The sequence below is a fragment of the Danio rerio genome, chromosome 18, assembly GCF_052040795.2.
Source record: "Danio rerio strain M-AB ecotype USA chromosome 18, GRCz13ab, whole genome shotgun sequence".
Lineage (NCBI taxonomy): Eukaryota > Metazoa > Chordata > Actinopteri > Cypriniformes > Danionidae > Danio > Danio rerio.
Genome location: NC_141038.1, coordinates 46,595,849 through 46,619,934, shown reverse-complemented (window position 1 = coordinate 46,619,934; position 24,086 = coordinate 46,595,849). Strand labels below are relative to the sequence as shown.

Below are 24,086 nucleotides of genomic sequence, written 5' to 3'. Positions count from 1 at the left end.
ACTTTGGAAGATCTTATTGATAAACTGACACTTTGCTTTAGGTTTACTGACTGATGTATAAAGTGTTTTGAACATGGTGGATTGTTACTATGACTAAGTTTAATGGTTAACTAAGGCATCATTATCTTTGATGTGCCAGGGCGATTAAACAGAGTAAATTAAAAATAAATAAATAAATAAATATATAAATAAATATATATATATATATATATATATATATATATATATATATATATATATATATATATATATATATATATATATATATGTGTATGTATATATATATATATATATATATATATATATATATATATATATATATATACATACACACATATATATATATATATATATATATATATATATATATATCACACCCATAAAAGAAAAGTGTCACATCCTCAACAACACTTTTTTGTCATGAATGCAAAAATTAAAAAAAATAAAATGAGATCAATCATGTTTGTTCTATAGTGAGTCAACTATTATCATTTAGATTACCATTATTTTGTTTGGTTTGAGTAGTTTAATTCACAGAATTTCTACAAAGTATGTTGTGTACTGCAAACATGCATACTTTTTTTGGTCACATCCATAACATGTTTATTTTCCTCATTTAAAGTACAAAACATGCTTACAGATTGATCTTTTTCTGATCCCATAAATCTGTGCTCAGTTCTTTTGGAAAATATAAACAGATAATTCAATATAATGTTAATAAGTGTGAATTTATGTTTTGAGTTTTTACTGCAAATGTCACATCCACAATGCTAAAATTTTTCATATATATATATATATATATATATATATATATATATATATATATATATATATATATATATATATATATATATATATGTGTTTGTGAGTGTGTGTGTGTGTGTGTGTGTGTGTGTGTGTGTGTGTGTGTGTGTGTGTGTGTGTGTTTTTTTCCCCCCTTCAATTTAAAGATGTGCATAAACATGTTGCACAAAAGTCAGTTTTTATATCAACATTGTAAATCCTTTAATTATGTTTCTGCTTTTCTACTTTAATTCAAAGAAACAAACATATCAATTAAACACAGTATTTCAAACATTTAATATAAAAAGAGAGCAGAATATGTAGTATTCATGCATTAGTATGTAGACTAACATATAATTGTTTACCTGTGATAAACCGTTTTATTAAGGAAAAGTAGGTAACTTTTTTGGCATGATGCCAATAGAGGTATATGAAAATACCATGGCTGAAGTTTATCAAACCATGACTGATTTGTGATTAGCATGGTTTCACGACAATAATCAGTTTCAGTTATGTTTCGTTTTGTTTTGGTTTGGGATAACTCCATAGGGATAACGTTACTTGGCATTCTGTTGACACCTTAGACTGTCATTAGCGTCTTTTTGCGGTTGAAATGTGACTGAGGGAGAGAACATGAGAGATGATATTCATGTCAAGTTTAGCTTATTTCCCAACATACCTTATGATGTTGTTTCATCGTTGTTTCGCGGTAAACCAACAGCAGGATAAAGCAGAGGAAGTGTGGTTCACGCGTACTTTGCATAGACTGTATGCTGCATTAAGTGTGCTTCGACGGCCGCGGCTGGACTGTTGTGGAGCAGTTACAAACACGTGAAGTTGGATACTTCGCACGTATCATAGCACGTATTGACGATGATCACATGGTTTTTGCACACCATGTTTGTAAACATTCAGGATGCGCGCGCAGCGAGGAGGCAGAAAAAAAAAAACCGGGAGCACTAGCATTTACAGCGAGGGAATGACATCCCATGCGGTACTTGTTGTTGTCTTAGAAATAAGTTATATTGATAACATATTCACTTATATATTATTTACATAATGCTTTCAGCGTGTTATGACAGCTTGTCACTCAGTGATAAGCACAGTGATTCGGCAAAATTAACGTTAAAGTGAGCGGCGTTCATCTGCAGGACCATTTGCGATAGCACCTTCCCAAAGAATATTGGATAAGACAAAATGACCGAGCATCCAGCCCGAAATTTACAATCTCATTGAAACTCCAAGTGATTTTACAAGAGAGAAGTTAAAGGTCTACAAGTCTTTGAATGCCAATGTTGTTCTGGGTGGTCATGTGCAAGAAATAATTTTCGATGATTATCAGATTCAACACTATTTAGTGCTAAAAACCGAGGTTCTGCCAAGACAAGAAAAGAAGACGAAACTGTACAAGGCCTGCAATCATCAACAAGCAAAACAACTGCATTCTGTCAGCGAACTGCAGGGTATGTGAACTCGCATATAGAGGTAAAGTTGGATATATCTTTATAATTTATAATTAATTTGATACATAGAACATAATTATACGTTGAAAAACGCATTTATATATATTTTTTCATTATTTAAAAAAAAATCAGAAAATTAATACATTATTTAGAAATATTGAAACTATTCTTTTCCATGCAATAAATGTCAAAGGACTTATATGGAAGTCAATGGTTACAGATTTTCAGCTTTTTATTAATATCTTGTTTTGTGCTCAACAGGAGGAGGAAACGTGTGAATGTTTTAAAGCAAGGGTGAGTATAAATGATGACAGAGAAAATCTAGGTCATGTATAATTAAGTTCAGTCATAGGGAAGCGTGGGGCACAAAGTAAAATGTAACCTGGAGTTTTAAGGTATTTACTCAGGGTTAACCATGGCATGCTTCCAAGGTTTTCACCGCAGATGTCTTCCAGACATTTATTGAAAAAGTTCGGCAAAATTTGGATGTGAAACACAGGTGAAACCATATTTGCAGCATAAAAGTATTTTTTATTATTTTCAATATTTTTTTTTATTTTTAAAAAATCTGTGAAAGTATGTAAGCAAAATCTTATATTGTTGTGATTACCGTCTTCAAGGCTAAAAGATGGGAACCATTTTAAAAGTTGTAAACCACACATAGTGACTGCTAGCCAGAAAACACGACACAGCGGGGTTAGTTGTAACAGGGTCTTAAAAGTTAGCCACACAATGTTGGCCACCAATTAAACCAACAAAATATGAATTGAATTTTAAGTGTAATGTTGGGAACTTAAAAAATGATTTGAAATGAAAATTTGAATAGAATATATATATATATATATATATATATATATATATATATATATATATATATATATATATATATATATATATATATATATATATATATAATTTTTTTTTATTGCTAATAATGCAAATAAATGCATTGTACAATAATACAAATGAATCCAAAGGGGTTTATTCAATAGATAAATAAATAAATAAATATATATATATATATATATATATATATATATATATATATATATATATATATATATATATATATATATATATATATATATAAATATAAGCATGCTGTGCAATGTAGAATAAAAAATAAATTGCTCTGAATATTTTGAAAATATAGCTACTATTTAAAGTAAACTGAGTTTAAATTAATTGTGTAAAATCTCCCTTTTTAAGTATGTGTTACAACTAAACCTCTGTATGTTACAACTTGCTCCGGAAGTAGGGTACTTTTGGCAATACTGCTCAGAAACCATAGGTCCAGCGATCATACTTTCAGTGCTAATTTCAGTGTAGGAGAGGCTTATGTGTTGTTGGTAAAAATATATATGGCTTGTCTAATCCCATTACTTTGTTCATTATTTGGCCAAAACCAAAAAGTGTTATTTTGTGCCCCGCTCTCCCCTATAGGTTTGCAACAACATGACTGAGGTCGAGTACATTTTTTAAAGTTTCAATTTCTTCAACAAAACTCCAATACTGATAACATAGTGGTGGCATCATCATCATCTCATCTCCAATATTGGGATTTTTACTTCTTTTTTTATTTCACTGGTTGATTATGTTACAGTTGGTTTAGTCAATCAAAAAGCTTCCAGCACAACAAAGTCCAAATGAATATTTTGAATCAGTATGCATGAAAAACAACTGTCAGCTGTCAAAAACAGCCATACCAGGACAGGCCATTTGGGACGCGAAACAATTTGAGAGTGTGGGATTTTACCACAACCACCAAATGCCCAATCAGACAGAGAAAATGTCTGGCAGGGCCTGCCGCTCTAGTGGACACAGGGGATAAAACAGCTTTGTGATGGATTTAATGGCACATCACAGTCACTGAGAAAATCATCCTGCCTTTCCAATCAAATGAGAATGAATGCCTTGCGAGCTATAAAACCTGAATGATGTTCTCCAGTACAAAATATTTGCAAGTACATCTGCTACAGGTTATAACAAAGCAATCTTCAATGTACCATCTGTGATCAGAATACTGAAGAACAGCAGCAACTTTAAATGTACTCTTTGCTCATCTTTTACTTTTTGAGTTTCTGTCTTCTGTTGAACACATTCATTCATTCATTTTCTTGTTGGCTTAGTCCCTTTATTAATCCGGGGTCACCACAGGGGAATGAACCGCCAACTTATCCAGCAAGTTTTTACGCAGCGGATGCCCTTCCAGCTGCAACCCATCTCTGGGAAACATCCACACACACATTCACACACTCACACACTATGGACAATTTAGCCTACCTAAAGCCTGATTTATACTTCTGCGTCAGGTGACCGGCGTAACCCACAGCGCATGCAACGCGCGTTGCTGTGCATTTATACTTCTGCGTGCTGTCTCTGTTGGTCTGCATTAACACTTCCGAAACGCTAGTTGGCAGTGAGGTGTAAATGTTCCTCTTTGTCAAGTTTCTTTGCTGTTGTTTTGCTTTTCCTGAACACTTCCGGGATGTACAAGTGGCTCAAACTCGCTCATTTTGAGGCAGGAACCGGAGGACGTGCAACAACTTTAACTATGAGGTAAACACAAAACAAAACTTTCCATCCGGAGCTCCTTCACGGTACTCCACACTTGTAAACAATTGCTCGCGCCATTCGCGCGGCTCTCGGTCCCGCCCAGACTCTTTAGCGCTACCAAGCCGACCAATCACAGAGCTTATGCTACGCGTCGTTGCGACGTGTAGTTACATTTTTTGAGAGGTGCACGTCAGTGACGGCGACGGCCATGGCGAAGGGCTATGCGTCAGCGCCGTAGCATACGCCGGCGTTTTGACGCAGAAGTATAAATCAGCCTTAATTCACCTGTACCGCATGTCTTTGGATTGTGGGGGAAACACAGTCCAAACCCGGTCCAAACGCGGAGGTCCAAACCCGGAGGAAATCCACGCAAAGGCAAGGAGAACATGCAAACTCCACACAGAAACGCCAACTGAGCCGAGGTTCGAACCAGCGACCTTCTTGCTGTGAGGCGACAGCACTACTTACTGCGCCTCTGCCTCGCTCTGTTGAACACAAAAGCAGATATTTTTGAAGCAACCATAAAACCATTGAGTTCTATAGCAGGAAAAACAAAAACTATGGAACTCAGTGGTTGCAGGTTTTCAGCATTTTTCTAAAATTCTTCATTTGTGTTCAATAGAAGGAGGAAACTCATTAAGGTTCAAAAACAAGCAGGATCTTAAGCAGGCTAATTAACAGAACTGTTCTCAAAACTGTCCCTAAGCAGAATCGTCCCTTTAGGACAATTAAATTTGGTCATTTCTTCTAGAAGATGATACATGACCTGAGTAACATAAACAACTAAATAATAACTAGCTCTGAACAAAATTATGTTAGTAAACAAGACAAAAACTATATGACGAAATCTATTTTTCAAAAACGTTTTTGTTAACTGAAATAATAATAAAAAATACAATTAATTGAAAAATTAAAACTATATATCTCTTGGGGTTAATTATATCCGTAGAATCGTCCTAACCTAACGTCCTAACCTCAGTGTATTTATTTAGTTTCACCTGTATGTTGTTTTAATGATTCAGTAAATTCAACAGTTTGTGATAAATACATTTTCTCTAATGTCCTACACAAATTTGCAAATGTAAACATTCTTAAGACATTAAGCACAATTAAAATAGCTAAGATACAGAAAGAACCAAGGAAATTAAACAAAAGAAAAAAATTAAAGAAAAAAAGGAAATAAAAAATTAAGAACAAGTGTATTAAAAAAATAAGAAAGAAAGAAAGAAACAAAGAACAACGTGTAGATTTTGTGAGGTTTAATGTTCATCTGCATGAGTTTTTGTTTCACACATCTGGTACATAAAGTCAGTTTTATTTTACACCAAACATAATCCCCATGTAAAAAATACGAAAAAGTCAAGATGCTTCACATACGGAAGAATAACTAGCAGTGACACATACAATGATTGAGTTCATGTGTTCACAATGACTCAGACGATGATTTTCCTTTCACCAACATGAAGATATATCAGATACATCGCATGTGTTAGAAAATATTAACAACAAAAAAAGAAACGCTACAGCTCACGTGTATAAAACAAACTCGGCAGGAGTTGCAAACATAGAAACGACAAAATAAATTCACAGTTTCAAAAAAAAAAAAACAATTTACAAATTATCCGAGGCAGTAGGACAGCAAAGAATTGTCGACTAGTGGCAAATGATCTTCAATGTTGAAAATAATAATAATAATAATAATATTAATACATGTGGCAGCAATAATAATCATAAAAATATACATATATGTGACATGGGGACAGGTATTTCTTTCCAGCAATGCAACCCAGGAACCACAGATGATTCTAACGCTACACTAAGCACACACACATATAAAAATCAATGCCAGACATAAAGGTGTGCACAGTAGGTAGCTTCACATATTATAACCTAGCCCATAAACCACTGCAAAAGATACTTTTTTTTTTTTCAAAACCAATCCCAAAACAACTCTAAGGGTTTCTCTTTTATCACTTACTGTATAACTTCCACATTGAGCACGAACATTGAGCACAATTTTTTTTTTCTTTTCCAGCATATACATTAGACATGGCCGAACAACATGAGCGTCATTCTTGTCAGATGATCTCATTCTTTGAAGAGGTCTGGTTGAGGTTGTAAAGAGGGCAGCGGTGATCTGTATTGGCTCATTGAATAGGGTTCGAGACTGAATAGCTATGTTTCCATCCAAGTATTTTTTTGTGTGCACATTTTGAAATATTGCATAAAAAATGCATGATTATTGTTGAATATATGCGCATAACTGAGTAGGATAAAATGTTTATTCGATAAGAAAAGTTCGTAAACTAAAATAGAAACACACATTTATCCATTAAATTCTAGCATGAGCATTAAAAGTCATGCAATTTTGTTTTAAATGCTCATTTATGCTCATTTTTACAAGGTGTAAAATTAATCTCTGATGACCCTAGAGTGTGTTTGTCAAATTTTAGCTTAAAATACTACACAAGTTATATTTTATAGCTCTTCAAAACTGCTGCTTTTAGGTTTTGAAATAAATTGTGCCATTTTGGTGACTGTCGCTTTAAATTCAAGTGAGAATTTGCTCTTTTCAGAAGAGGGCGGAGCTACAAATGCCTGTGTGTCAGCATAGTGGCAGATTCTGTCACTTTAAATTCAAATGAGATTGTTCGCTTTTCAGAAGAGGGCGGAGCTACAAATGCCTGTGTGTCAGCATAGTGGCAGATTCTGACACTAAATTCAAATTAGATTGTTCTCTTTTCAAAAGAGGGTGGAGCTACAAATGCCTGTGTGTCAGCAGTGTCAGGTTTTGTCGCTTTGTATTCAAATGAGATTGTGCTTTTTTCAGAAGAGGGCGGAGCTACAAATGCCTATGTGTCAGCATAGTGGCAGATTCTGTCGCTTTGAAATTTAAATGAAATTGTGCTCTTTTCAGAAGAGGGCGGAGCTATAATTGCCTGTGTGTCAGCATAGTGGCAGATAAAATAGTTTGTTTACTAAAATTGTAAAAAACTAAAAACATCAAAAGAAACGTTTCCGAAGAACGTCGTCTATGGAGACTAGGGTGTTAATTTGTGGATCCCAAAACTCCACACTTACAATGCCTCCAATGGCAGATGGCTGCTTCTCGCTCAGGGCTGTTTATGCTAGATTTTTTTGTGCTGTTTTAGACTTTGATACAAAGTGTGGCTGGTTTTGTTGACTGTCTCTTTAAATGCAAATGAGATTGTGCTCTTTTCAGAAGAGGGCAGGGCTACAAATGCCTGTGTGAATTACATGTTAATTCAGTATTATAATGTATTATAATGTAAGTAGACTTCTAGAGGCAAGAATGATGCAATTCCTGCTAATGAAGCGATGTACATTGAGCATTTAGCACATTTGACGCACAAATTGCTTGATTTGCTCAAATCGCTCAAATTGGAAAATGTGACTTTTGGTGGACATTCACCCTGTTAACCAATCAAGACCTTGCTCTTGTAGGGGCATGATTATGACGTACCATCTGTTGGAATTTCGAGCGGAAATCCTCCTGACAACACTGGACAACAGCTCATCAAACTGGGCTTGGCTCAGTCAGAAAGCTTCTATCATCCAGGAACAGTTTCTGGAGGAGTTAATGAACTCATAGAGCTAGGTGCACCTCGGAAGGATCTGATGTACCCAGTCATGGCACCGAATTAATCTACACTGTTTTTCAGCCTTCCTAAAGCACAAAAAGCAGTTTCTTTCTCAATAAAATCCATGTAAGGCATTTAGCAACACAACTGGAGTCACCAAGCAGACAGAAGCCCTGCCCATGACGTGAATCCACATCTATTGTAAAGTAATTTTCACACGTAAATGAAGCAATTAAAATGTTCAGGCGTCTATTTACGTGCAAAAAGGGTGATTTATTTATGCAAGTCAGGTCTAGTTTGAGCTCTCTTTTAATTGTTAAAATTTTCTTTGGCATGTGAAAACTATAATGGTGGACAGATGCTTCTCACTCAGGTCTGTTTATGCTAATGAGGGAGATATCACTAATGTCTGGGACTTTCTCCCTCAAAGGCAGAATACCAATCAAAGTTTTTTTTTTTTTTTGTGGACATTTTGTTGAATAAAATGTAATTTAAAAAATAATTAATAATTTTTAACTGTGTTTAATAACCTTGTAACAGATCATAAAAGGTCCTTTTAACAGATCAAACCAGCAGACTGACCACATTGTAAACATCTGAAATGTTGATTTTGTCATTTTAAAATCCCTCAGCCAATGTCCATCATCAAAGTGGTAATATACTTCAATAATTATACTGTATATGAAAAAAGGCCTTTTGAAGTTTCTTCTATGGCAGCAATTTTTACTTTTGATGTTTGCCGCCAATCAGAAAGTGATTATTTTGTTCTCTTTGACTTATTGCATACTTTATTTGCAAATGTTTTATGCGATATTCCAGTTTTGCACAATAAATTGGATGGAAACGCAGCTTATGTGACGCAGAATATGTTCTGGAAGGTAACAGCATATTGAGGATCATTCTCTTAAAAAAATACATCAACATATGTTTTCTTTCAAAAATAGCTTAATAAGGAGGAAAGCTGTGGATTGTCCCTGAAAAGGTTTCGTGTAGGTCAACCGGTGAAATGAAATGGGATGTTTTTAGAGGTTTTAATGAATGACTATTCAGAGATGACGGCTGTAAGGAAATCGCATGCATTTTCAAGGACAACCTACACTTATAAATACAGCAGCAATGGAAATAAGACTTTTATCATTTAAAAACAAGCCTTCAAAGAATAAACTGATACATGAAGGTTATGATTACACTATACGGATTGCTTGAAACGTGGTAGTGTCCTGATGAAAAGTAAATCTTTGATAATACCGAATGTAAACACTGGCGAGGAAGCAAATACGGAATGCTCTATTTCTTTGGTAACTACAAGCAAAACGAGATGAAAGTGTATAAGTCATGTTTCGCTCGTGGCGCCGTGATATCTTATGAGAGGAAGTGAAATAGAGCCCTTCGTTTTTTTCGTTTAGAGCAGAGGGAACATTCACATTTCAGATTATGATGATATTTGGTACTTGTGGGACATCTCTGAGAAATGATGGGCACTGCCAATTTACCCATTTAATGCTCTTGCAGCTGAATCACTGTAGGGATGTTGTGCCATGTCGTCATTTTGACAAAACGTCATGAGATGAATAAAATGTAATACTTTAACAGTCACTCAACTCAAGCATGTACAACAAGAAGCAAGCAAATATAATCGGAAGAATAAAAGAGTAGCACACAAATGTGTAACAATCGATTAAACAAAACTTAACAAAATAAAAAAATAAAGTAAAATGGTGACATTGTTAAAGAAACAGTTTGTCATTAGTTACTCAACCTCTTGTTTTTTATTTCAGTGGAACGCAAAAATACAAAAAAAAATTATGTTGTTTATGTGACTATTTAAAGGTTTTTGATGCCTTAAAAAAAGAACCCTTTAAAGGGATAGTTCAACCAGAAGTGACAATTCTGTCATCATTTACCCATCCACTACTTCTGTTTGAGTTTCTTTCTTCTGTTGAACAAAAGAGGAGGACATATTGAATAATGCTGGACAGCAGCACCCGTGGAGTTCCATGTCACATGTCATTTTTTAGCGCTTAATATGGATGTAAATGATTGTCGTTTCCAACATTCTTCAGAAACCCAGGCTCATTGGATGCATACACTTATATACATTTCTGGAGAGTGCCAAATACATCCCAGGAGCTAATTTTTTTTTGTAGTTTTGTTTTTGTGAATCCGCCAGAATCCGCTGTGTATGCTTTTTGAGATCACAAATTTCTCTCTCGACTGCCATTCTCGCCTGCTCTACTCATGTAAATCCACCAGAGGCCGCTGTTGACTGACTGACTGATTGACTAACCCACCCTCCTCCTTCCGCAAACCCAACCGAGTGTTTTAAAAAGCACCATGTTATTTACTTCTGTGTTTCAAATTCTCTGACGTACATGGCGAGCCACTGGGCAAACTGGTAACAGAAATGTATATAGAGTTTCGTTTTTAGAATGAGTCTTTGTTGAAATGGTGAGAAGTTTGTACTGTAGTTTGGGGGTTGAACTATCCCATTAAATAAACTCAATTTTTTTTCAAAGAAATGTTGCATAAAGAATCTTTAAATCATTCCAAGAAATAACGTAAGTCAGTATATCATTGTCAATACTGACCATTCATGCAGGCACAGGACTTCCACATGACGTCATATTTACGTTGTACCCCAACGGACCCCAACATCGTAGAGACGTTGCATTTTGTTAGGAAATGAAAATTGGGTTGACGTCAGAACCCAACATCAGGCCGATAACAATGTCCAACCAAAATCAACCTAAATCCAACCAAATATCAAAGTCTAATCATGTTCAACTAGATGTTGTGTAGACGTTACCACTATGACATTTATCAGACGTTGGATTTTAGTCACTTTCCTACAAATCCTAAAATTAACCAAATATCAACGTCATTTTAGGTCTTATTGGACGTTAAAATAACGTTGTCCTTAGGGGCTGGTTAGATGTTACATTTTGGTCACCTGACGTCATGATTTAAATCTAACCTAATATTAACGTCTTATGATGTTGTGTGCCTGCTGGGATGGTACACAATTGGAAAGAGTACCAAAGAATTGGCCTATTTGGGATGTGTGATATTTCATTTTAAAAATCAAAACAACCTATTTTCCACAACAAGAACCTTCTGTGGAATGAAAGTTCATCATTAAACTATAGATGCCAGTATAAAAAATACTTTTTTTAAGAGTGTACATGCTCCAAAAAGGACAAAATAGCATAAAAGTACCATATGACTGATCTATGTGCCATTTATGATGCCTTTAAAACTTTCAAATATTATTCACAAAGCTTCAAATAAACATGGAAGTACCATAAAACTGGTCGACATGACATTTATGGCACTTTTATGGACTTTATTGTCATTTTTGGACCCTGACATACACTGCGTTTTTGAAATCTTGCTTGTAAAAAATAGTTTCACAAAGATTATTCCAGATTGAATCTTTTGGGTTCCACATAAAAACGTCAGCATACACTTGAGGGTGCATAAATAATGACCAAATGTTTCTTCAGAATGTTTCTAGCTTTCAAAAATGCCGTCAATGGTCAGACGCTTGGCAAAATGTTTGAAATAAAGGAAGGGTAAGCTCTAGGAAAGGGTTTTAGGAAGAGCGAAGGCTGATACCCTGTGTTCAGGAGAAGTGAGGTGTGCTGTTGTGAAGGGAGGGAAGGAGGGAGGCGTTTCTATACTTACAACACAAGACTAAAGGATCCTAACCACAGCCTCATAGTGAAACATGCAGTGCACGACACACGGTTTCAGGTCCACAAACTACTGACACTTTAATTCATTGTTCGAGAGACCGCCCGCATCCTGATGTGGTCAGCGCAGGGCAACAGCAACGAGGATGGAAGTGTTGTTTGCTCCGGGGTGTGATTTGTAATGGCTATCCTCTATGGAAGGAGGGTCTAGACGGACTGCTCTTTGGGGTAGTTAAATGGGGGTCGGGGTGCGGGTGGAGCGGCGTTGGGCTGAAAGGTGTACATGGGGGTGTTAGTGGGGTGCTGGGTGTATGGATTCTGGGGGAGGAAGGTAACAGGGGGGTAGGCAGAGGGAGGCAGAGGTTCCATAAACTCGTCCTGGTTGCCCGATGGATGGCAGCTCACAAAGTCACCTGGGGGCGGTAGCTCTTCGTTCCCAGAGTTCTGTGGAAAGACAGGAAAATTAGAGAAACTAATGGAAGATGTGAGGCTATACAAGTGTCCAGATCGTTCACACTGAACTCAAGTTTTATGGCACTCTGTAAAACCTGATCAGATCATATTACTTAAACGGGGTGACCGCTTTAAGGCAAGTGTCAAATTGCCTGACTGACTTTCACTGGCTAAAAAGATTTCCCACAAATTCTGGCCACACTGTAAAATATATCCATGAACTAAAACTGTTCTGCATTTTGTGATTCTTTTTTATTCATTTAATTATGGTTTTAAATTGCTTTTTGCTATCTCGATCTTGAAGAAAGAAAAAAAAAGATGTGTCATTTTGTGTACATTTTCACAGTAAAACAACAAAAGAAATGCCATAAATATTGTCACAATTTGAGAAAAAAAAACCTTAAAGTCAGTCATTTTAGGCTGTAAAAGTCATGAAATTTTGTGCAAAATCTAGAAGGAATGTGTTAAGCACTGAGTAGACAAAACAGTCACAGTATTTAAACAGGTACAGCCTGGTGACTACATTTGATTGGTTGCCCAGCGGGAAAAGAAATAAAATGGCAGTAAAAATAGCCTAACTATACCAACATGATAAAAAAACCGGCCCTGAAAAATCCTCGCCATATGCACCCAACACTTTCTTATAAGCAATTCATACTTTTTCAAAAAATCCGATGTTCTCCACACAGATGCGTGGGCTTGACATACTATCTAACACACTGTCTCCTCATCGTATGCACCAGACACTTTCTTACGACCACTCTATGTTTGTTGAAAAACATTTTGCAATTCTAAGTGTGCCTTACACAGGTGAGTGGGCGTGACAAACCACCTGTATGCACCAGACAGTTTCTTATCAATGCTCCATGTTTCCAGAAAAAACACTGTACAAAAAACTATATATTTAGTAGAATTATTAGCCCCCCATGAATTATTTGTCTCCTTGTTTATGTTTTCCCCAATTTCTGTTTAACAGAGAGAAGATTTTTTTCAACACATTTCAAAACATAATAGATTTACTAAATTATTCCTAATGACTTATTTATTTTATCTTTGCCATGATGACAGTGAATAATATTTTAGAGACACGTTAGTGACATTTGAAGGCTTAACTACGTTAATTATGTTAACTAAGCAGGTTAGGGTAATTAGGCAAATAACTGTATAATGATGCTTTGTTTTGTGGGCTATCGAAAAAATATAGCTTAAAGGGCTAATAATTTAATAATTTAAGACCTTAAAATGGTTCTTAAAAAATTTCAAATTGCTTTTATTCTTGCCAAAATAAAACAAATAAGACTTTCTCAAGAAGGTAAAATATTATCAGACATACTGTAAAAATTTCTGTGCTCTGTTAAATATAATTTGGGAAATATTTAAAAAAAAAGAAAAGAAAAACAAAAAAAAAACAAAGGGAGGCTATTTCTGACTTCAACTTCAACTCTCTCTCTCTCTCTCTCTCTCTCTCTCTCTCTCTCTCTCTCTCTCTATATATATATATATATATATATATATATATATATATATATATATATATATATATATATATATACATACACACACACACACAAACATGCAGAAACAACATATTCTTGTCAATTGCATGCTTCCCTTTCAGATACACTAACAATTCTGTTATATATTTACTTTTTTTGGTCATTTTGTTTAGCTGGTGCTGGCAACATTTACAGGTGATCACATTGGTTTTTGTTCTTTTTAATGAAATAAATCTTTCCAAACCCATGATCTGCATCATACAGCAGAGACAAAAGGCCAGATTTACTCACTAATGCAAATCCCTTTTTTTTTTTTTTTGCCAAAAACCAAAATGTGCTAAAGGGACACAGTGAAACAATGTCACTGAAGAGGTGTGACTTTTGCGACTGACCTTTTTTGAAATAAATTACACAAAGAGATGTAGTAGTCAGGAATATGTAAAATTGGAACATTGTTTAAGGCTAAAAAATAATGTTTTAATGTCTTAAAATAATGTTCTTAAAGCACTTAGCATCTTCAGCTCTTCTTATTTGTGATGTAAACTAATTTGGGCTGGTTTATATTACCTTTAATAATCTTAAAAAAAAAAAAAATCCTTCCGAACACAGTACACTGTACACAATACAGTCCACCACTGGTTTTATCTTCTCTAATTGCCCAAAATATCTGTTGAATAATAGCAATAACACATGTGTTTTTTTTCTGTGAGATTGCTTATAGCAGCATAACAGCAAAAGAGCCATATTACACTCCTACTTGTTTTACCCATAGACGGTTTTACCTATGGTAGCTATTTAGCTAATCTGTAGTCACATACTGTACATCAAAAGTCACCAAAAGCTGAAAAATAGCAATACAGCATGAAGTATATCAGATCACTGTTCACCTGTGTGTGAAATCACTAATTCTGTTTTCATGTGTTTCTGTGTAAACAACACTTATTAAAATCCCAGTGTATTGAGACAAAATGCAATACAGACACAAACAGCTCTGTACAACTAAACTGCAAGAAAAAAAGATAATAAAACTCTCAACTTGATGTATTGCAGGCAGCATGACCACATACAGCATTTAACAATTCCTTACAAAAGTGTATAAATGTTGAATAAAGCTATTTCAACAAGGATTATTCCAAACGTAGCTTCCTACAAGTGCTAAAAGCTTAATTTCTTGTTAAAGCCAAGAGGTTTGATTTGGAGTATGTCTCTGCAATGTGAAAAAAGGAACTAAATCGTGAGGCAATTGCAATATGGAGAGACAGACAGATGAGAGGCCATATTTACACCTGATATAAAAAGTCAAAAGCGTAAAACGAGACAAAAAGCCGTTTACTCGCACACGCCCGTCAGAATCGACAGGCTAACGCAGAAGCTCCATTGAATATACTGGGGTAAAATAAATACTCATATAATAAAGATATGGCGGGGGAAATGTAATTTAATGCAGTGCTTCTTGTACAATCTGAGACCCACTTTTAAAGCCAGTGGAGATTACTGATTTTTAAAGAAAACAGACCTTAAACGCACCGGATTTTGCATTGCCATTCAATTCGCCGGAAGCGCTTAACCCAGGTTACTGGCAAATTAAAAGTCCTATTAGCATGCTTCGGCATATACCCCATTTGACTCATTTTATGCCCATGTTTACTGTGGTGAAGATCACTTTTGTTCGGATCACTTAACATGACTGTAAACACCAGGTGAAAATGGTGCCAAAAATAAAAAAGGAATGGAAAGGTGACTTACGCAGAGTCCCCCAGCATCTTTAGGTCTATGACAATGATGATTCCCACTCTGTGAGCCGTACAGTAATGGAAGGAGCAACAATATCACAAATAAACACTAAACGGTGTACACCTCAGGGCTCACCCCTGGGCAATCTTTTGTTCTCAAAGCTGACAGTGAAAAACGCAAGCTGGACACATGAGGTTGAGATGACAGGTGGAACTAGATGGACAGATGGATGTATGAAACAGTCTGCTCACACATTCATCAGATGTCACGGACATCTTTGTGTGCACATGAGGACAAACTGTATTAAAACAAGCAGTGGATTGTATTTTTTTTCTTAATAATACACATGTAAGATTTTGTATGAACTAAAAGCTCAGACATTACATAAGGAATAATACAAGAAAGTGACCCAGCATACTTTTTTTTTCATTCAAGATGCTCTCAAATGGATAAACATGACTAGATATTGACTTACTGTATTTTTATTTGATTTTTTTTCTTCAGAAGAACAGAAAGCCCTCCATACAGCTCCTTCAGTAAGATGCATAATGACTTGAAATGATGTTAAGCATCAAAAATAAAAAGATACTTGGTTTCAGACTTGCCAGTGATTATTTGTTTGATGCAAACCAGCAGGGGAGAACTGAATTAAAGAGATACGTTCACTCAAGAATGAACGGTGTTATTGCTAAATGGCTTTTAAAATTGATCAGAATTTTTCTGCTTCTACTTGTACGTACAATGAAAATGGGCATCAGGGACAGCTGTATTCACCATTCACTTTTTTTTTTTTTTAATGAGTCCTATTACATTTTAAGCCAAATCTAACTACAATGTGACCCTATTGAATTAAATCAGGCCAAACTAAGTTCAATTCTGAAGTTTGCTGATAAAGCAACTGTGCTGTTTGTACGTTCTTGACTCTTCTAAATCACAAAAAATACCATAATATGTTTGCAGATGTTTATGAAACATTCTATATTCTTCACACACACATTTTAGATCAGGGCCGTGCACAGGGCGGTGGCCCGTTGACTGCTCTTCTGCCCTCATTGGCTGAGGTGCCCCTCTCAGCAGGTGCAGAGTCACCCGCCCCCAGCTCTTCACTTTGTGATCGACACTAACCCCTTCACCCACTGCGTTGAGCAACTGCCCCTCTGAGGGTCTGTGCAAGGGCCTGTTTCACATTATGTCTGATAATATTTTTTTCTTATGGATAAAGTTTTATTTGTTTTATTTGGGCTGGAATAAAAGCAGTTTTTAATTTTTTTAAACCATTTTCAGGTCAAAGTTATTAGCCTCTTTAATCATTTTTTTCTTCGACTGTCTAAAGAACAAACCATCGTTATACAATAACTTGCCTAATTACTCTAACTTGCCTAGTTAACCTAATTAATCTAGTTCAGCATCTAAATGTCACTTAAGGCTTTATAGAAGTGTCTTGAAAAAAATCTAGTCAAATATTATTTACGGTCATCATGGCAAAGATGAAACAAATTAGCGATTAGAAATGAGTTATTAAAACTATTGTGTTTAGAAATGTGTTGAAAAAATCTCCTCTCCGTTTTAACAGATATTGGGGGAAAAAATAAATAAACAAGGGGGCTAATAATTCAGGGGGACTAATAATTCTGACTTCAAAAACTGCTGTTATTCTAGCTGAAATAAAACAAATAAGACTTTCTCCTGAAGAAAATATATTATCAGACATACTGTGAACATTTCCTTGCTCTGTTAAACATAATTTGGGAAATATTTAAAAAAGAAAAAAAATCGAATAATTTTTTTATAAATTGTTAACATTTTGGTATTTTGTACTTGTGATGCAGCAAGTCCAGAGACTGATGTGTACACCATGATTTTACATAAAATTTACTTTAATGTGTAATAGGACTAAAAAATGGCCTAAACGAATATTTTCTCAATTCAAAGAGAAGCGGCTTGGAGCCGGAAACAGTGTTCCAAATATCACTGATATGTCACGACTTAACAAGCGGATTGCTCTTAGTGTATGTCTGTGAATGGGAATGTATTGATGTTTCCCAGTGCTGGGTTGTGGCTGAAAGGGCATGCGCTGCTTAAAACATATGCTGAATAAGTTAGCGGTTCATACCGCTGTGGTGACCCCTGATTAAACTAAGCCGAAAAGAAAACGAATGAAAGAATGAATAATAAAACATACTCTTCTCAAAGTTAACAATAAATGACACTACTTTAATGCACAGTTGGATGTATGAAATGTTCTGCTCACATTTTCTTGCAGATGTTGTAAATAACTTTTCTAAATTGTTAGAAAAGAGTTTAGAAATTACATAAGAAATAATCAAAGGAACTGACCCTGCAGAATTATTCAGTTGACTTCCTCGCTCAAGATGCTCTCGATTGAATTAAACATGACTAAACATGGGCTTGTAGCTTTCTGAAGAACAAAAAAGCCATAATTTCAGCTACTTCAGTTGGACGTATAAGGACTTGAAGTGATCTTGAGCACAAAGTTGCAGAAAGTTAAAAATCGCCCTGCTTTTTTAGCAGTGACAAATGCCTTCACTGGCTTCAGCTCTGCACAGAACAAAAAGATACTTGCTTTCAGTCTCGGCCCGCTATCATTTGTTTGATTATGCATAAGATAGTCCCAGCAGGGGAGAATTGAACTTAAGAGACTAGTTCAGTCAAGAATGAACACTGTGTTACTGCTTACTGACTCACACTTCATTCCAAACACATCAGACTTTTTCACTTGATTGAACACACACACACACAAAATATTATCAGATTTTCCCTTCTGCTACTTGCTCAGACAATGGTAGATGAGAGTAAGCTGTTCCTCATTCACTTTCATTACAAAGGCTTACATACTGTATACACTTTATTTGGTACACCTTACTAGTACCGGGTTGGACCTGCTTTTGTCTTCAAAACTGCCTTAATCCTTCGTGGCATAGATTTAACAAAGTACTGGAAATATTATTCTGAGGTTTTGGTCCATATTGACATGATAGCATCAAGGCAAGGCAAGTTTCAGTTTCAAGGCATCACTCAGTTGCTGCAGACTTGTCATTGGTTGTACCTAATAAAGTGGCCGGTAAGTGTGTAAGCCAAATTAAAGAACAAATGAGTGTGACGTCATTTCAATGTAAATCAGGCTAAAACATGGTTTGTTTGGAAACCATTTTGGAATCCGAATTTACACCTCTTAGCGCAGACCAATGCAGATCAGATGACTTTCAGATGAATGCTATAATCAAGCCTAAATGATGTCTTTACGTTTTCAACAATGATGATTCCCCCTCTCTGAGCAATACAGTAAAGGATGGAGCTGTTTCAACATTAACATTAAATGACAACCCAGGCTCATTCTGAAAACATACTACTATATACATTTCTAGAGAGCGCAAAAAATGTCCAAGGAGCTGTTTTTTTTTCACAAATACACCAGAGGCTGCCTATGTATGCTGTTTGAGATCTCAAGTTTTTCTTGCGAGTGCCATTAGAGCCTGCTGTTCTCGCTTATATCCACCAGAGGCCGCTATCGACTGATTGACTAACTATACGATCGACTGACCCATGCTCCTACTTCTCTAAACCTAACCAAGTGTTTTCAAAAGCACTGATTGACCCGCCCACCCACTTCTCTAAACCCAAACGACGATTTAAAAGGCAATCCAGAAAAAGAAAACCTCTCGCCTGATTTTTTTTTCAGGTTCTTAGATTTTACCACTTTGTCATCCTATTATTTACTTGTTTATTTTATTTTTTGGCCTCTCTTTTAGTCTAACCACTTTCTGGAACCGTTCTTCCCCAGACTCGAACCTTGGCGTCATGTTTAACTATTCTCTGCATCTCAAGTCTGCTAACGTACCTGGTGAGCTACTGGACAAACTAGTAACTGCGGGAAAGCCGTCCACACAGAGGTAAGCGGTCAGCTGGTAAGCATGAAAAGCAACTGCATCATACCGCCCTGTAGTGTTCATTGTAAAGATGTAATGCAGCCATACGTACTTATAGCTACATAATTCGGGATCTCCAGAAATGTATAAAGGGCTACGTTTTCAGAATGAGCCCATGTTTTTAAACAATGTACCACAGGGCTCACTCATGAGCCATCTTCTGTTCACAAAGTTGACAATGACAGAAGTTGAACCAATCTGATTTAATGACAACTAGATGGACAGATGGATGTGTGAAAGAATCAGTTTGCATGTACTCTACATCAAACTTTGCAAATGTAGTTTAAAAACTACGGACAGAATAATCAAAGAAACAGACCCTGTTAGATTTTCAGGTGATTTACAAGACATTCAAGATGCTCTTGATTAGATTAAACATGACTAAATGTGGGCTTTTCTGAAGAACAGAAAGCCTTCATTACAGCTACTTCAGATGCATAAGAACTTGAAGTGAATTTAAAGAAAGCTAAGTATATTTTTGTGTATTCTTAGCAGTGATACAGTAAATGCCTTCACTGGCTTTAGCTCTGCAAACAATAAAAAGACACGTGATTTCGGTCTTGGCCTTTATCATTTGTTTGATTATGCCATAATCTCCCGCCTAGCATGGGAGAATTGAACTTCAGAGACTAATTCAGTCAAGAATGAACACTGTTACTGTTTACTGACTCACATATTACTACAAAACCATCAGACTTTCTTACTGGATCCCATTAAAAATGCTATCTTTGTTCAGTGTTTGAAGACCCTATTTTCATCATGAATTAAGTGATTAAACACTGTTTGAAATTAATTTTTAGAGCGTGAACTTAACCAAATAAAATGACATGAATGATTATAAAATGACATGAATGATTATACAATAAAAAATTGCACATTGTTATAATGTAGCATTTCCTATTATTGTAATGGAGATAACTCTGTATTATATTTAAAAACAGATGATAGCTCACAATTAAATGCATTATTGACTTGCTTAACTTAAATTAAATGATTCATAAGTGAATGTTTACAACGTAATATAGATAATAGAATGTTTGGCTCCATTATGTCACCTGTGAATATCATAAATTGCTAACACAGACTCACAGGAAATACACGATTTAGCTTACATTTCTGCAAAACACAGCAAAAATGTACCTGAACATACACTTGCCTGCCGTTTCTAGGTAAAATGAATGCTTCGGTTGAGTATGACGCCAGTAACTTTGGTTCCTTTTAACACTAATTAAATTTACAAGGATGTACACTAACTGACAAAAGTCTTGTCGCCTATCCACATTTTAGGAATAGCAAATAATAACTTGACTTCTAGTTGATCATTTGGTATCAGAAGTGTCTTATATGCAGGGCAAAGGCCCCCTAGATAAACTCTTATTTTACGAAATAAAATATGATCATGCCTTGATTTTTAATTATTTAAATAGAACAGTAAAGTCTGGCTTTGCTTAGACAACAAAAATAATGTAAGTATAGAATATAAAGTCATGGTGCAGTGGAAAATTAATGAATATTGTGTATAACTCCCATGAGCTTGGACGACTGCATCCTTACATTTCTGCAATGACTCAAATAACTTATTAATAAAGTCATCTGGAATGACAAAGAAAGCGTTCTTGCAGGACTCCTAGAGTTCATCACGATTCTTTGGATTCATCTTCAATGCCTCCTCCTCCATCTTACCCCATAAATGCTCAATAATGTTTATGTCTTGTGACTGGGTTGGCCAATTCTGGATTCTTACATATACATCTTACAATTTGGCTCGTCAAATATTTTTTGAAGTACTTTTTTTGCAGACTCACTATAATGATTGATGGTACTGTAGAAATAATAGTGATTGATTAATTTGGACCTCATTTATACCTCTATTTAGTGAACTTGGTCTATTATTCTTTAAACTGCACAAATTCTTAAATGCAGTTTTTTTTCTATCTCTACTGTCATTAATTTGTTTATTGTAATTAGAACATCTTAACTGCTGCTGAATAATTAGGATAATAACAGTATACAATTGCTAATGTATTTCAAGTTTTATTTTACCCCTAAGTTGAGTTTTTAAAACAACATTTCTGTGAGTATATTAGGGCGTAGAAGCGATATTTCAACCAAAAATAAAAATGTTGTCATCATTTACTCAACCTTTATTGTTCTAAACCTGTTTGAGGTTTCTTTCTTCTGTTGAATGCAAAAGAAGTTTTGAAGAAAGCTGAAACCTTTAACTATTGATTTTCATCATATTTATATTCAGCTTATCTACATTAGTGTTTAACAGATCAAAGAAACTCATAAAGTTTTGAGACCACTTGAGGGTGAGTCAGTTTTCATTTTTGGGTGAACTATCCCTTTAAGGAAAGGAGCTTCTTATATGTTGTGTTTTGTATTTCCTTTTTGTGTTTTTATGTGTTCGTGTTGTGTTGTTTTTTTTTTCATGTGGCATAGTTAACCCTGTAGCTATTAGACAAAAAAAAAAAAAAAAAAAAAAAAAGCTTTTCTGGTTATTATGAACATCTGTCTTTTCAATAGAAGCACCGAAATCAACATGACAGGAGGAACGAAGAGGAGGCGCTGGTTTAACTACATGCATCGAGCTTAAAAACATGTTTCTGTGCAGCTTTTTTTTTTTTGGAAAATGGAAAATTCAGCAGTAATTAATTTTCAGTCATTTTTGTGTCTTTATTTAACTGGTTGTCAGGGAAACAGACCAAGAAAGCCGGATTAGTGTTAAACTACACTGAATAATATAGTGCATGAAAAGTGGTTTGCCTAGTAGTTCATGTGGAAGTTTGAATGTACATCATGTCAGCATGTATGCCTCGAAAATAATAACAGCAAAAAGTTTTAAGATAAATAAATAAATAAATAAATAAATAAATATTTTTTAAAATGTATTATCATAAATATTTAGCTGCTGTTTGATTTTCTTTATCTGATTTTTTAAAGAATAAACATAAAAACATAATTTTTTTATTTTAAAAATCAAGAAAAGAAAAGAAAAGAAAATATGAGTAAATTGATGATGATGGTTATTATACTATTATTATTATTGTTATTATTGTTATCATAAATTTTTTATGAGAGCTTTTCATAATAATCATAACCTTTATTATGTTATTATTACTTTAATAATAATAATAATAATAATCATAAAACAATTAATAATAACAACAATAATAGTAGTAGTAATAATAATATAATATAAAATAATAATAATAATAATAATAATGATAATAATAATAAATATTATTATTATTATTATTATTAATATTATTATTATAAACATTTACTAATAATAATAATTGAATAGCTAATAATACAAATAATAAAACAATACTACTACTGATAATAATCATATTAATATATTATTATTATTATTATTATTATATACAAACTAAATAATTATGATAATAATATTTTACATAAGAATAAAATAATAATGATAATAAAGATAATAACAATACAACAACAACAAAAATAATAACAACAACAATAATAATAATAATAATAATATTTTACATAATAATAATAATAATAATAATAATAATAAATATAATAGTTTAGATTATAATAATTAAAATAATAATAATATTTATTTAAATAACAATAATAATAATAATAATAATAATAATAATAATATATTTTTATTACAATGAATTTAGGAGGAACTGACTATATCTTCCTCTGATTAACAACAAAAAAGATTTACAGAATAAAACAAAATGCTGTTTATACCCACTTACAGTGCACAGATAAGAACTCGGGGGTTGGTTTGCTGCCTTAGGGAAATTAAACGGAAATAAATATATAAATAAACAAAACAAACCGCTGAAGCTTTAATGTTAGCAGAACTAATAAGCTAGCAAACAACACTGCATAACTAAACCTCGATTTGAAGTCTGGGTCTGAACTCTGATATTAGGGGACTACTGTACATATGCATAAACACAAAACAGCTGCTTACTTTGGGGGCGAAAAAAAAAATCTTAACAAAAGTAAGCAATAAAATGTCTACAGATGGAGGAGGTGAACCATTTTGACAGCACTTTTCTTCCAGCGAGTGTGTGATTCAGAGAGACACTTCACTCCGGCATAAAATGCAGCAGTAATCTAAATGAAAATCACCAGGCGAATATGAAGCCCTTCTTTCTTTCTTTTTTGCCAATACCTTCAGCGGTGAGGTAGAAGAGCAGGGGTCTTTCTGATAGTCCACCTTAGGGAATTTGACCTAAATAGGCTTCTTTTATCTCCTTTGACAATGTAATGATTCCCCCGTCGTTCCAGGACTCCGGGAATTTGCCAAGCAATTATTTCACTATCTTCAGAGACGGACTCGGACCTTCTGACCTCGCTGGTAGCTCTG

The 24,086-nt window shown here is 34.6% G+C and overlaps 1 protein-coding gene and 2 long non-coding RNA genes across 27 annotated transcripts in view; 1 reads left to right on the top strand and 2 right to left on the bottom strand.

Annotated features, from left to right (window-relative positions):
* Positions 1–1,658, bottom strand: part of LOC101885924 (uncharacterized) — a 134,033-nt gene extending 132,375 nt beyond the window's left edge. For all 5 annotated transcript variants that reach the window (XR_015515378.1, XR_015515379.1, XR_015515380.1 and 2 more), the window contains exon 1: positions 1,463–1,658. This is a non-coding gene — a long non-coding RNA (uncharacterized LOC101885924). The remainder of the gene's footprint in view (positions 1–1,462) is intronic.
* On the top strand, positions 970–22,380 carry LOC141378666 (uncharacterized). 4 transcript variants are annotated; one of them, XR_015515413.1, is made up of 4 exons: positions 1,380–2,268; positions 2,508–2,540; positions 19,582–19,690; positions 22,253–22,380. It is a non-coding gene; the product is annotated as an uncharacterized LOC141378666 (long non-coding RNA). The 4 variants fall into 4 exon arrangements; XR_015515415.1 differs by lacking the exon at positions 22,253–22,380 and having other exon boundaries at positions 970–2,268; positions 19,550–22,185; XR_015515414.1 differs by lacking the exons at positions 19,582–19,690; positions 22,253–22,380 and adding an exon at positions 3,850–4,314 and having other exon boundaries at positions 1,331–2,268.
* nectin1b (nectin cell adhesion molecule 1b) overlaps positions 7,687–24,086 on the bottom strand; it is a 527,810-nt gene continuing 511,410 nt past the window's right edge. For 14 of the 18 annotated variants that reach the window (XR_015514334.1, XR_015514336.1, XR_015514333.1 and 11 more), the window contains one exon: positions 11,379–12,540. Coding sequence is in view for 6 of the 18 variants with exons in the window: in XM_087292098.1 (XP_087148224.1) it covers positions 12,498–12,540 (43 nt within the window). In the remaining 12 variants the exon portion in view is untranslated. Of the gene's footprint in view, positions 12,541–24,086 lie in introns of all 18 variants that reach the window. The other 4 variants (XM_087292089.1, XM_087292090.1, XM_087292092.1 and 1 more) reach the window with 1 other exon arrangement.